The following is a 13,029-nucleotide window of genomic DNA, read 5'->3' as shown; positions in this document are numbered from 1 at the left end:
GAGCTTTTTTTGTTGAGAAACGACAATTATTTAGTGCAATTCTCTTCATGAATCTTTTATAATGTGGCACGCCCATTATGAAAGAATGTTTTCTGTTTGCAAAAGATTGTCAAACTGTGTTGTTCAGCAGTTGTAAGCAAGCGTTAGCAAAACTTCCAACAACCCTCAGAGAATGTTATGGAACATCATATTTTATAGCTTTTATGATTGGAATAGTGCTTTCTGGTCATTTTTAACTGCCCATTGCCAAGAGGACCTAAAAGTTCTTCAAACAGTTCATATCTTTTAAATAATCTCCATGTTCAAGAGCAACTGAAGCTTGAATGAAAATATGTGTTCATGATCTGCCTTAAGGAACTCTGATGTTTATTTAAAAGGCCAGATCAAAATGACCATCAATAGCGCTCCGTCTTGATCATCAAACAGATTGTCTGCTTAGAAATACATGTTTTATATTAACATCCAATATTAATTTACCTTTGTTATCCTTATGGTGAAATATCAATAAAAATGATTGCCCTTGTCTCTAAAGACATTTTCCCCTAAAGAACATTTATTCAGTCTAGTCATTCTGCAACAATACACACACACACACACATTTACTCACATACCCCTGAGCCCAACAATTCACTGTTACACCCTTCCTATTAACATCAATGTTCAATCAATCCAGTGAGACCCTGTGACCCAACACTGCCTCATTCTACATGCAGAAGATTAGGGTGAACAAGTCAAGTCACCATTACCTTTACATAAGCCACAATCACATTACAGTTGAACTGCCTCTTACAATCAGACACCAATCGATATTATACATGACTGCCAGATGCATGCCCGCAGCTTCAGAGTAAAGGCTCTTGGGAGCTTTCAGTGGAGATAGATAAACACAGTCCAGTCAGAAGAAAGGAGGCACTTGAGTATTGCTCTTCATGAGTATTAGCTGCCGCACAAACCAGCTCGGTTTATTAAGTTGGACACAAACTAGACAAAAACACTTATACCATTTAGGTACCAGGTGCATGTTCTCAATCTATGAATTTACACACAAAAGTAATATTTTATTTATACAGTATATTATAAAGTTAAATAAATGTTCCACAACTGGTTGTAGTGTTTCCCATAACCTTGTTTGTTTCTTAAAAACAAGCCAGAGTTGCATCATAAAATATTATTGGAAAAAGATTCACAGGTTCGTGTGGTTGTGTCTAGTCTTTGAGAAACTGGAGCTTTTGGGCAATGGAGGAACAAGTGCTCAAGGGCTATTGAGGGCCAGCTGGCTCTTGGACAACTCATAGCTCAAAGTCAACATGAAATCAAAACTGACCTTATTTACTTTCTTAATACATATTCCTGGGGCCTGGGTAGCTCAGTGGTAAAATACGCTGGCTACCACCCCTGGAGTTCGCTAGTTCGAATCCCAGGGTGTGCTGAGTGATTCCAGCCAGGTCTCCTAAGTAACCAAATTGGCCCGGTTGCTAGGGAGGGTAGAGTCACATGGGGTAACCTCCTCATGGTCGCTATAATGTGGTTCGTTCTCGGTGGGGCGCGTGGTGAGTTGAGCGTGGTTGCCTCGGTGGACGGCGCTATGTCTCCGTGGCAACACACTCAAAAAGCCACGTGCAGAGTCTCAGATGCAGAGGCAACTGGGATTCGTCCTCCGCGACCCAGACTGAGGCAAATCACTATGCGACCACGAGGACTTAAAAAGCACATTGGGAATTGGGCATTCCAAATTGGGAGAAAAATACATATTCCTGATCTTTGGCGTGATTCATCAGTGCATGTTATTTCAAAGAAGAAGGAAAAAAACATTTGTCTTCAGAATCTGTCATCAAAATGTAATAACTTGCTCTGTCTCTGAAATTACTTTTATTTTCGGCTGATGTAACCTAGTCTGCAGGGAAAGATGGAAAAAATTATATTAACTAAGACTTAAGACTAAGATAGTTCACCCAAAAATGAAAATTCTCTCATCATTTACTCACCCTCATACCATCCCAGATGTGTATGACTTTCTTTCTTCTGCTGAACAAAAACGAAGATTTTTAGAAGAATATCTCAGCTCTGTAGGTCCATCTTCGTTTGTGTTCTACAGAAGAAAATAAGTCATACACATCTTAGATGGCATGAGGTTGAGTAAATTATGAGAGAATTTTCATTTTTGGGTAAACTATCCCTTTTATATAATTTAAATAATTTGTTTGATTTACAGAAACAATGGTCACAACAATAATAGCAAATAATGATTTTATAAAAAAGCTTGAATGTGACCTTTATCTTCTATTTCCTGGTTAAAAATGCTCCTCAAAAGTGGGTGCTGGCAGTGTTTTAGGATAAAGTCCCTCCATAATTTTTTTTATTTTTTTTTATTCCCTGTTTCACTTAGAAATATGTCACATTAGGGTTTATTTTAGAAAATAAACTCCAAAACTGGCATTTCTCTGTGCAGTCAGTGCCACGTCTATGAGTTGCGTGAAGTGACCGGGGAAGAGGTTGAATCTTCTCCCGGCTGATGCAGACTCTGGCGCGGGGATGCTCGTCACTTGCACACGTTTGCTGCAGCTAGATTATAACGTTATGGCTCGTGTCATAGTGAATCATAATATATGTGTCACGTTCACTGCGTGTGTCTTATCATGAAGAAAATTGGCGATATTCAGAGAAAGATTGTTTTTTGTTAGTTAAAGATGGATCGAAGTGAATATAAAGGTGAGAGAGTGTAGTCTTAGCCCATTATGCACTGGAACAAAATAAGTTTTTGATTAGACTTTTTTTGGCTTGTTTTCCAAAATAATATCTAAAACTCCTTTTAAACAATGTACATTTACTTTAGGAGCTATACTGCAGAAGAAATAACTGTTAACGGAGAATGTTGAATGCAGTTTTTAATTAGGCCTCGACATTAACGCTTGTCCGGGACAAGTGGATTTTTGAAGGGGCAAGTGAAAGAGAATTTTGCTTGCCAGACTGGACAAGCAGACTGATTAACACGTCAGCAATGGAAAAAATAACCGGCTATATTTGTGATAGCCTAGGCCTGTGTCACTTATTAGAAAGTTCATACTCTTATTCTGCTGTTGAAAATAATCCAGAGCACATCATTTTATAATTCGCTAACGATCTAGTAACAGCTGCGCCCTGTTTGATTGACAGGCGGCGTATGTGTGTGTGCTGAACATGCGCGTGTTCCGAAAATTCTCGTGCTAATGCGCACCTGAACGGTCAAATATATTTCAAAGTCTTTGTGTGGTATTCATGTTAACACAGAGAATGTTGTAAAAGTGAACATAAACAGCAGAGAAAAAAGCGGATTTGTATTAAAATGTCGGACTTGTAAGTATAAATGTAAGATAATAGACCTGCTGCTGCTAACAAGAAAACTAGAAAACATTCACTGCTCTTGACTGGGTAACTTTAGTAGATTTAAGTATTGGTGTATTATAATCATACAGTGAAGACCAGTAGCAGTTTTATGTTGCATTTAATTCTGAATGTTTTCTTGAATACTTGATACTGCTGTTAAAAACTTTTAAAGCTGTTAAAAAAAGCACTGAATTTTCTTAATTTTAAATTTATTTTTTGTTCTATTATATTTAATCTATTTCTATTCATTGCTGTTTTTTTATTTTTATTTTATAACTGACTGTTTACTAGTCTTGAATAATTACTTAAGAATTTGAAACCATTCTTCCATAACTAACATATTAGTTAGTGTTATTATTTGTTGTGGTTTTGAAGCTGGTATTGAGAATTGTCAAATTTCACTATCGACTACTTAAATTTTGGTATTGTGATAATATATAGCCTATATTGTACATGGTAGATCTGGCTGCATTAACATGATGAAAAAGTAGATCTCATTCCATAGAACTATGAGCACCCCTGCTGTAAATGATGGCAATGGAGGCTTTCTTTACATTTCAAGTTCAAGTAAATCCACTGTGAAAAAGATGTTTTTTTTTTTTTTGTTTGTTTTGTTTTTAAGTTCAATAAATGCATGATGTTTCCAAAGTCAATGAGTAATCGTGTTAAATAATCCTGATCTCAATATTGGCCAAAATAATTGTGATTGTGATTTTTGCCATAATCGAGCAGCCCTACGTCACATTACGAAAGTTCATTCAAAAGTTTTGCAAATGCAATTTCATGTTGACTTTAAGCAATGTTTAATAACTTTTTGGTAGGGTAAACAAAAGCCTTCTGCACAGTGGTATTTTGAATTAGTAAAATGTGGAATGGTGTAGTTTTCTTCTTAACCTTTACTTTGTTCCACTCATCTCCTTCTGTTTCTTTGTCATTCATTCTGACACGCTCCCTCTCTATAACATGACTAATGACTCACCATTCAATAGTTATGTGGCTTTGAACTCTTCCTTGTTAAATGTATGTGTTTCACTGCTATCTACTTCGCAATATAGTTGGTATGCTGGAAAGCCTCACAGTTTACATCTGGAGCTCTCCACATGCTTAGGAAAACATGCAATATAGACAAGCTGAGATGGAGTGCACTCTATAGCATTTTTTTTTTTATCTGATAGCTATGTTCAGAACGTAAGCTGAATCTTACAGGCTGAAGCTTCTGTCTTAGAGGGTTGCTTTGACACACTTTGATCACCAGTGGCACACTGTACACGGACTAATCAATGAGCACAGTAGCCCTACCTTGCCCTCTGATCTCTTTGTACTTCAGTTAGCGATAATTCTTTGACCCCTGCCATCCACCTGTCAATCACCATCAAGCCCCACCTATACCGTATGTCCACTGTCAGTTGCCTTCTCCCAGTCCCACTGACTTGTGGCCTGTCAATCAAATAGAAACCTCGCCTTGAAATTCTGCTGGTCAGATTGTCAGACCACACATTGTTTTTCTTGCCTCATTGTCTCGTAATTCCATCAGGAAGTACAGAAACAGAGTAACCCCTGCACACCTGTGCCAATCATAGCTCTGACTAGTCTCCCTCTCATTCATTTAGACAGCAGCTCTGCTCTTTGAATGCACTAAATTATTAGCTCTGTTCTGACAGCTGTGCTGATACTTAAGTCTGTGCAAATTAGAGGTGTTTTTTTACATGCTGCTTAAAGACAGGTTTTTTTTTTTCTACAGTTGTATTAGTTGTAAGCTCTGCATGAAAGGACTTTTTTTCTTTTTTTTTTTTTTTTAAGGAAAGTACATGTTTTAATCCTGTGAAATGTTTTTGTTCATTAGGATGGGAATTTCACCAGAACCCCACCTGGAAAGGCACCCAATAACTCCAAGAAAGTGGGTCAATCTGCATTTGTAGACTTTGGTGAGTAGAAACATGTCTCTGTGTGCGGTCCATCTGTGTTTTGTGTTTAGAGATGGCATTACACAGACACGAATTTCAATAGAATCAAACCCTGGCTGTGCTTTGTGGGATTTCGGAAACATCCTGGTAATTCATGCCTAATATGCTTTATTGTTATGCAGTTCAGTTAATTCAGCTTTAACCCTTAAAGTGCAGACTCCATTCAAACTTGGTTTTGTAAATAATTTCAGTATTTTCAGGGTTTGTATTTTATTTTAGATTTTCATTCATTTTTTAACCTTTTAAAGATTTCCTGTTTCAATGGCATGCCCAAAATTAAAGGCTTATAACTCTTAAAAAAACAAAGAGGTTCAATTGTTTGGTGTCATTTTAAGGAAAACTTTTCCAATTTTTTAATGATATAGATTATGCTAAATTCTAAGACTCTCAGCCTAAGAAATTGTTGAAAAATCACGTAAACCAAAAATTTCCTTTTTTTAATCATATTTTTCTGATTTGGCATTTATATATTTCAGGGTGAAAATAAGGTAAAAACTGCTTTTGTTTTGTTCCCAATCATGTCACCTGTAACTGAATAAAATTTTGTGTTGATATAACAAAGCAATCAAAAGTTATAGCATTACAAAAATAATTTATCCTAGTGTCCAAAAATGAAGCCTCTCCAAACAAATAAAACATAATAATTGTTCTTAAAAAATAATTACACATGCAAATACAACAATGACTAAAGGTATGCTCTCTCTCCAGAGCATGCAAGCATGAGTAATGAGAACTCATTCAGTTTCATTCTGTGTCATATGAGCCATCATTGAGTCTGTGTAAAGTACTTGGCGCCATCACCTGGTGGCCATATGTAATTAGCGTAAATGACCCTATCTGCCCATATTAGGATGAATTCCACCTATGGTTACAGTGATCAGAATCCTAATAAGTTTGATTTAGCTTGCCATGATGCTGGACAATGTACTACATAATTTCAGATGAAGTCATCTGATCCAGGAAAGTTAACATGTGTTAAGCCAGATAGCACATTGTGTGCTGTATGCACATTGTGCTTCATGTGGATTATGTAATGATCAATGCATCCGATTGCATTGTGTGTGGGCTCATTTTAACAGGAATTCCCTCTACATAATGGTATGTGATATTTTATAGTTTGTTTATTTTTCGTGAAGTTATAAGCGAAAACACGGCTTATAAGCAATAGCTGTTTACATGTATCTTATATGTCAAAGACATGTACTTGGCTATTACTCACTATATTTTTTTAACAAATAGGCTGGTTGTATTCTACTCTTTGAAAGCTTTCCAATGACATAAGACACATGGCTATTTGATTAATTAGATTTTTTACCAATTACAATAATATGTGCAGTGTAAATTTCTTAATAAATTATCAAAACGTAACACATCTGATTTGTCTGCAAATTTTAAAGCACATGTTCAGTTTTGGTTATAATACCTACATGCATCGTAAAGAACAGCTTCTAAGGTTTAAAACTGTACCTATTTTGTGTTGGTCAAGACTGTAGTTATTAATATATTGATCATTTATTTTTTTCTCTGCGGGAGACCCAATGCAAGCCTAAAGGGTTAAAGCTGAGGTGTGTAGTTTATGTACCGAATAATCACTGCTTTCATACAGATTCCAGAAAACTTTGCCCAACTTCTGTTGTTCAAACAAAGAGATAACCCCGCCCCAAACTCACACTTGTAATCGAGTCAATGTTGCTGTGTCAGGTTGGATGTGTCACTCAAACAAACAGGATTTTTTTCATGGCACACCAGCCACAGTATTACACTTTTAGGTGAAATCAATCTACAAATGTGGCATAATGTTAATATTTTGTGTACAATATTTTGTGATTGGTCTTATTGTATTTTTTTGTTTGTTTTGTTTTTGCATATTAAATTGGGATTGTTATTTTCTTTCTTATTTCTAATTAACCATCTCACATGCCGATTGTCATGACAGCGACAAAGCAGCTCTGATGTTTACCAAAAACTTGAACACTATCCATTTGCTGCTTTGCAAACACTGGTATTACTTTCAGGAAAGCTCAAATATGTACTTGGCTGTGTTCTGGTGTATTTGAGACAAGGTTTGCATGGTTGGCTTGAGGTAGGGTCAGCCATGGCCTTTGAACTGTGATTATGACATAAAACCTTCAACGTGCATCACCTGTGACCTTTACTGCCCCCAAAAAATTATGTCACAGTGGGGGTGTGGGGGTTTGGAAAGGGATTCAAAGTGAGAAATGTGTACAATGGAGGTTGGGGAAGTGGGGGAGAGAGAGAGAGAGAGAGAGAGAGCTGTAGACAGTGATTCAGGATGATAAATGATGTTGGGGATGGAAAAAGACGTGCATCCAAGAGAAGCCCTATTCTACTTGTATGTGCGGTCATGCCTGAGTCAATATTGTTGCTCACACAGAAAGGCTTTATTGGATTAGTGTGGGGGGAGGGATTTTGGAGACATGAGTGTGAAGATCAGGGTAACGGGTGGAACTCCTAGTGTCCTCTGAGCCCTGGTGATCAACATCCGTCTCTCTCCTCCCTCCCGTTTGTCATTTTCTATCTTACTCACCTGTTTTCAGCTACCTCTCAAGCTTTTAACTCCCCCACCACATGTACATTTCACCACCATCAAGTACGTGCACATGCACACGCCCGCAGACTTCAAACTGTCTGCACCAATTAGCTGTAGTAGTGTGTGAGTTTAGGAGCCTGTAGAGTCATTAAGAGATGATTTGGTGTGAGGAACAGGCTGCAGATCTATGATGGTGATTGTCTCTGACAGAATGTTGAGCAGTGCTGCAGTGGTGAAGACAGATACACACCGGTTCCAACCGTATTCTCACGCTCTCTCACACACAAACACAGAACAGAATACAGGTGAATCATAGCTACGCTGCTCCCATTAAGTGGGTGGTAATGGGAAGCGAATGACACATCCCATCCTGACATTATACCTTGGATGGCTTGAGTGGGCACTGAAAGCACATGTTCCTCTGTGTGTCGTATTCTATAAATGGTGGAAAGCTCAGCTCGGAAGGACGTGGGCCTAAATGCTGTAATTTTAGTGATCTTCAAAGCCAGCAGCCCATGATTTCTGCTTTTGTTCTCCCTTTTCCAACGCAAACCTTGGCGCCGCATTTGAATTGCCACCTAATTAGAGAGAAAATGCTGGATTCACTGCACCTGCGTGCAGAGATGCTCGTTCGATTTGACCTAGGGATGGAATAGTGAAAGAAATCATGATCACAAGGGGGTTCAAAGTGCCATTTCAAATGAAAGCAATGAAAGGAATGCAGTAAAAGGTATACAAATTGCCGAGAAGTGAGGGGAGGTGGGAGGAAGGTGGGAGATGAAGAGAGAAAAAGGAGGGAAGGAGAAGAAAGTGAGAGACAGATTTGGAGAGAGGGAAAGAGAGGGGTCTGCTTGTTTGACTTGAAATAGTGTTATTCCGATCACACTCCTGCCTATCAGTTATGGCACGACTCTCTTTTCCATCCAGCACCTAAGTGGCAGATCAAAGATACACCCCAGTGACCTTTCTTTCTCAGCTCTTCTCCTCTACCTCACTCTCTCCGTTAATATTCTCCAGCCGTCCCTCTCTGCTCCATACCCTCCAGGAAACAGTTATGGCAGTCATTGCAGGAGGCGCATGGTCTGGTTTAAATAGCGAGTATGAAAATCTGCTTGAGTAAAAGGAAAATGCAATCCTGATTGTTACAGAGTTCCTACGGTCATTGAAAACCTGGAAATATCAGGGAATTCAAAAATTATGATTTTAGGTCTGGAAAAGTCTTGGAAATTAATAAAATCTTAAAAGGCATGGACATTTCTATTGTGAATATATGTTTTTCTAGTTATGCTTGACTCTAAAAGATTTAGTTTGTTAGAAATTTCTCTTATTTTTAAATGTACTTATGATTTTAACGGTTCCGGTACCGATTCCTCTTGACAATTCCGGTTTCTTAACAGTTCCATTAAAGATTATTTTAGTACATTTTGTGTAATATTTGGAAATAAGAAATGCAATTCTTAATAGATTTATTACCCTCAGCAGCTTGTTACCAAATGATGAGATGATTACAGATTTTATAGAACAGATTCTAAATTGGTAAGGACATTGCAAGGAGAATAATATTCAAAATGTTGTTGTTAAGGAAATGCGAGAACGTTAATCTGGTAATATAAGCAAAATAACATTATTTTCTCATACAACAAGTCTCCTTTTACCATTTCTCTGACCCACCACAATATATTAGCCTAGTTTTTTTTCTCTCACTCTGAAGAGTAAACAGGTTTAGAACTGACCACTATAGTGCTTCACAATATATAGGAAAAATGCCTTATGTAATATGTAAACTTGTTGGATTATGTGTTGACGATATGTTATGCAATTAACCTGTAATGTGTCAAAACCAAATTCAATTGTATTCAAGTATATTTACATCAAGAAATCATTAACATCTAAGAGACATAAAGTGACATTCTATAAAAATGTATTATCCAGCATTAAATAAATGGAAATCTAAACAAAGGGTAGGCTAAATTAACAAACTGCATGTGCAAAATGACTTCTCAAGTTAGACAAAGAGTGCGCTTACCGGGGCGTAAAAGCAGAATACAAATGGGCCAAAACATTTGTACATGAAAGGTATGCTTAATTAAAACTTTTAATTGTAAGGGTTAGATCTAAGATACAAATGGAAATCTGCCCTTGCAATCTCCTGAAAATATTTGTAAAAAATCTTTATGCAGTAATCTCAAACGATTGTGATTGGTTCATCCTGAACAGCGCTGTGAAAAGTAACAGGTGACGCGTGACAATGCCGTTTATGCTCTGATTCCGAAGCGGTCATCATTAATTTACAGATGAATAATGAAACTGAGAAACTTTAATAGTAATTCAATTGAAAATAAAAACAGTTTAACGTTTTTTTTAACGTAAAATTGCCCAAATGTTGGTCGGGGCACTTCTGATTTTTTCTAAAGAATTTGGTAGGAACATGTCCCTACCATCCCTACCTAAATCTTTGCCTATTCTTGCAAAAGACTTTTAAGTAAGATATTTTAATTCGATCGTTTCTATAAAATACCACTAATTACAACAAAACCCATAATGTGTATCTTTAGCTCCACATTATTATATCAACAGCCATCCAGTAATTACTCTGATTTAAGTCTCACAAGCCTTAAGTATGTATAATACCGTATCAATAAATGACTTGCTGTTCGGACAATTCACTAAAAAGAACTGACTGGTAAGAGTAATTAGTTCGGGAGATAGCGCTGTATGTTTTGCAGTGTACATTGAAAAGAACAGACTCATAAGTTCAGGAATTAGAATACACTGGTCGCCCTGTAAGATTTGGGCTTTAGATTTAAAAGAACCAGCTCATAAGAGTCATTCGTTCAAAAATATTTCTGAATAAGAACCAGTTCCCAACCCTATTTAAAATTCAATAAAAAAAAATCATAAAAATTAATTTGTCAAAAGTTGTGGGAGGCTCAGTGGGAAGCACTGTCGCCTCATAGCAAGAAGGTCCCCAGTTCGAGTCCCGGCTCACCCAGGGCCTTTCTGTGTGGAGTTTGCATGTTTTCCCCGTGTTCACGTGGATTTCCTCTGGGTGCTCCTTTTTTCCCCCACAGTCCAAAAACATGCAGGTTAAGTGAATTCTAAATTGCCCGTAGGAATGAGTCTGAATGTGTATGTCTGTGTGTGTTGCCCTGTGATGGAGGGCCACCTATCCTGGGTGTTTCCCTGCCTTCAGCCTGAGACAGCTGGGATAGGCTCCAGCACTACCTGCGATCCTACATGGGACAAGCGGCTATAGAAGATGGATGGATGGAAAAGATGTGGGAACTCTGTCATTAGCAAGCAGGTCCAATTAATCATTTCATCCACCTCAGCTAATCCAGCACTGATCTCAAAGCAGATCTTTCATCATGCAAATAGTCAACTCTCCCAAACACTCAAGGAGTTCAAATCTGGGTCCCGTATCTAGCTCAGCTCCTGCTGTCTACCCATGGATAGACTTGCATTATGGTTTCTTCGCTGCTGTTATGTATAAGGCCAATAATTTACCAAATTCTAGCACAGTTTCAAAACTGGTTTCCCCATTTTCATTTTTAGGAATTTTATGTACGTGTCATTTACATTTTCTGATATCATATGCATATTCAGTATATCTGCATTATATTGGGCTATCGGCCATTCTGCTCTCTAGATACCTGCATCGGCCATTAAAAAACCCATATCGGTTGATCAAAGACAAAACAAACCAATATAACCAGGCTTATTTGGTACAATGGCTGCTCATCAACTTTTTCTTTCAACTCAGGCTTTGATCCTACAGTAATTTTAAGATTAGTTCACGTGTGTGTGCACTTGAATGAGTAGGTGTGCAGCAAACAGCCAGTCTCGTGAAACATTGAGAGAGAGAGAGAGAGAGAGAGTGAGAGAGCGAGAGCGCGCAGGCAAGCAAGCGCGAGAGTCAGCGGGATTTACCTCCCGCCTAAAGCCGATTACCATGAAAATATGAAAAAAAAAGAAAAAAAAATAGCAAAACAATAGATTGTCATAAAAATATGAAAAATGAAAACCCATTTACAATGCACAACAGATCACCATGAAATCTTGAAGAAATAAAACGCAAGATTTACACAACACAAAGGATCACTGTAAAATTATGAAGAAATAAACAACATTTACACAGCCAGAAGAAATACAGCGGCTGCCGCGAGAGCAACAAACAAATTCTAAATGTGATAAAAATATAAAACAGCTGTTATATCAATGCAAATGTAAATTCATATAGGTTTACAACATGAACACAATGGCCTATTAATTTGATCTTATTAAAAATGTATTTAAAATAAAATAAACATTTTTAAAAGTTTTTATATTGATTTAAAGCCTAATTTCATTTAGTGCTATTACAAATAAATATAGATTAGTAATGAATAATTAAAAAGTGAGCATTTGGAATACTGTGTGCAATTATTGGTATGCAATAATAAGATGTATTTGTTCTTTTTTTTTTTTTAAAGACGTATTTTGTGTACCTTTTTATATTTAACTTCAAGTGAAATACTGTATATTCATCTATAGTCCATGAAAGAAGGGGTTTTGGTGGCATTCCTCCCTTTCTGATATACAGTATCCATCTTGTGAAGTGATTAAGCTTTTAATATTTTAAAATCAATCATTATTTGCAGATATTATATTATCCATCTTACTAGCTGTTTTATAGATCGCCTAATATTATAGTATGTTTATATTTCCATAGGTATTTTATATTTTATGGCTAGAGCAGGTAAATGAAACAGTTGTTGTGTATTTAAATAAAATACAAGACTCCATCAGCAGTGAATCTATATTAAGATTTTAAAGTCTTGATATAGAAAAACCAATATACAAGACTAACGTTTTTTTTTAAGGTATTATTATCCGGTAGAGGTAATTGGTAACAATAGTTTTTCTTAATAGGTTACATGTTTATATCTAACTGTTAGTTGTTTATTAAGAAATAATATTTAGTTAAGCCTAGTGTACACTACATGTCTCAAGCTCATCTCCTTTAATGTTTTGAGTCGACGACTGGTCTGCGACAAGAAGTCTCAAATTTCACGACGAACGGTCTTGTTGTGTGATCACTCAAGTGACAGGCCGAGACGAGTCCCAGATGCTACGACATTTTTCAAAACTGCTTGATATCTAGACGTCTTG

At 37.0% G+C, this 13,029-nt stretch overlaps 1 protein-coding gene across 1 annotated transcript in view; it reads left to right on the top strand.

Annotated features, from left to right (window-relative positions):
• The window catches only part of itfg1 (integrin alpha FG-GAP repeat containing 1), a 202,146-nt gene that overhangs the window by 53,634 nt on the left and 135,483 nt on the right, over positions 1-13,029 (top strand). Inside the window, exon 8 of the mRNA XM_051716640.1 lies at positions 5,207-5,288. Coding sequence (XP_051572600.1) covers positions 5,207-5,288 — 82 coding nt within the window. The remainder of the gene's footprint in view (positions 1-5,206; positions 5,289-13,029) is intronic.

This window comes from Myxocyprinus asiaticus, chromosome 2 (assembly GCF_019703515.2).
Source record: "Myxocyprinus asiaticus isolate MX2 ecotype Aquarium Trade chromosome 2, UBuf_Myxa_2, whole genome shotgun sequence".
Lineage (NCBI taxonomy): Eukaryota > Metazoa > Chordata > Actinopteri > Cypriniformes > Catostomidae > Myxocyprinus > Myxocyprinus asiaticus.
Note: the sequence above shows the minus strand (reverse complement) of the source record. Positions and strands in the feature narration are given on the sequence as shown.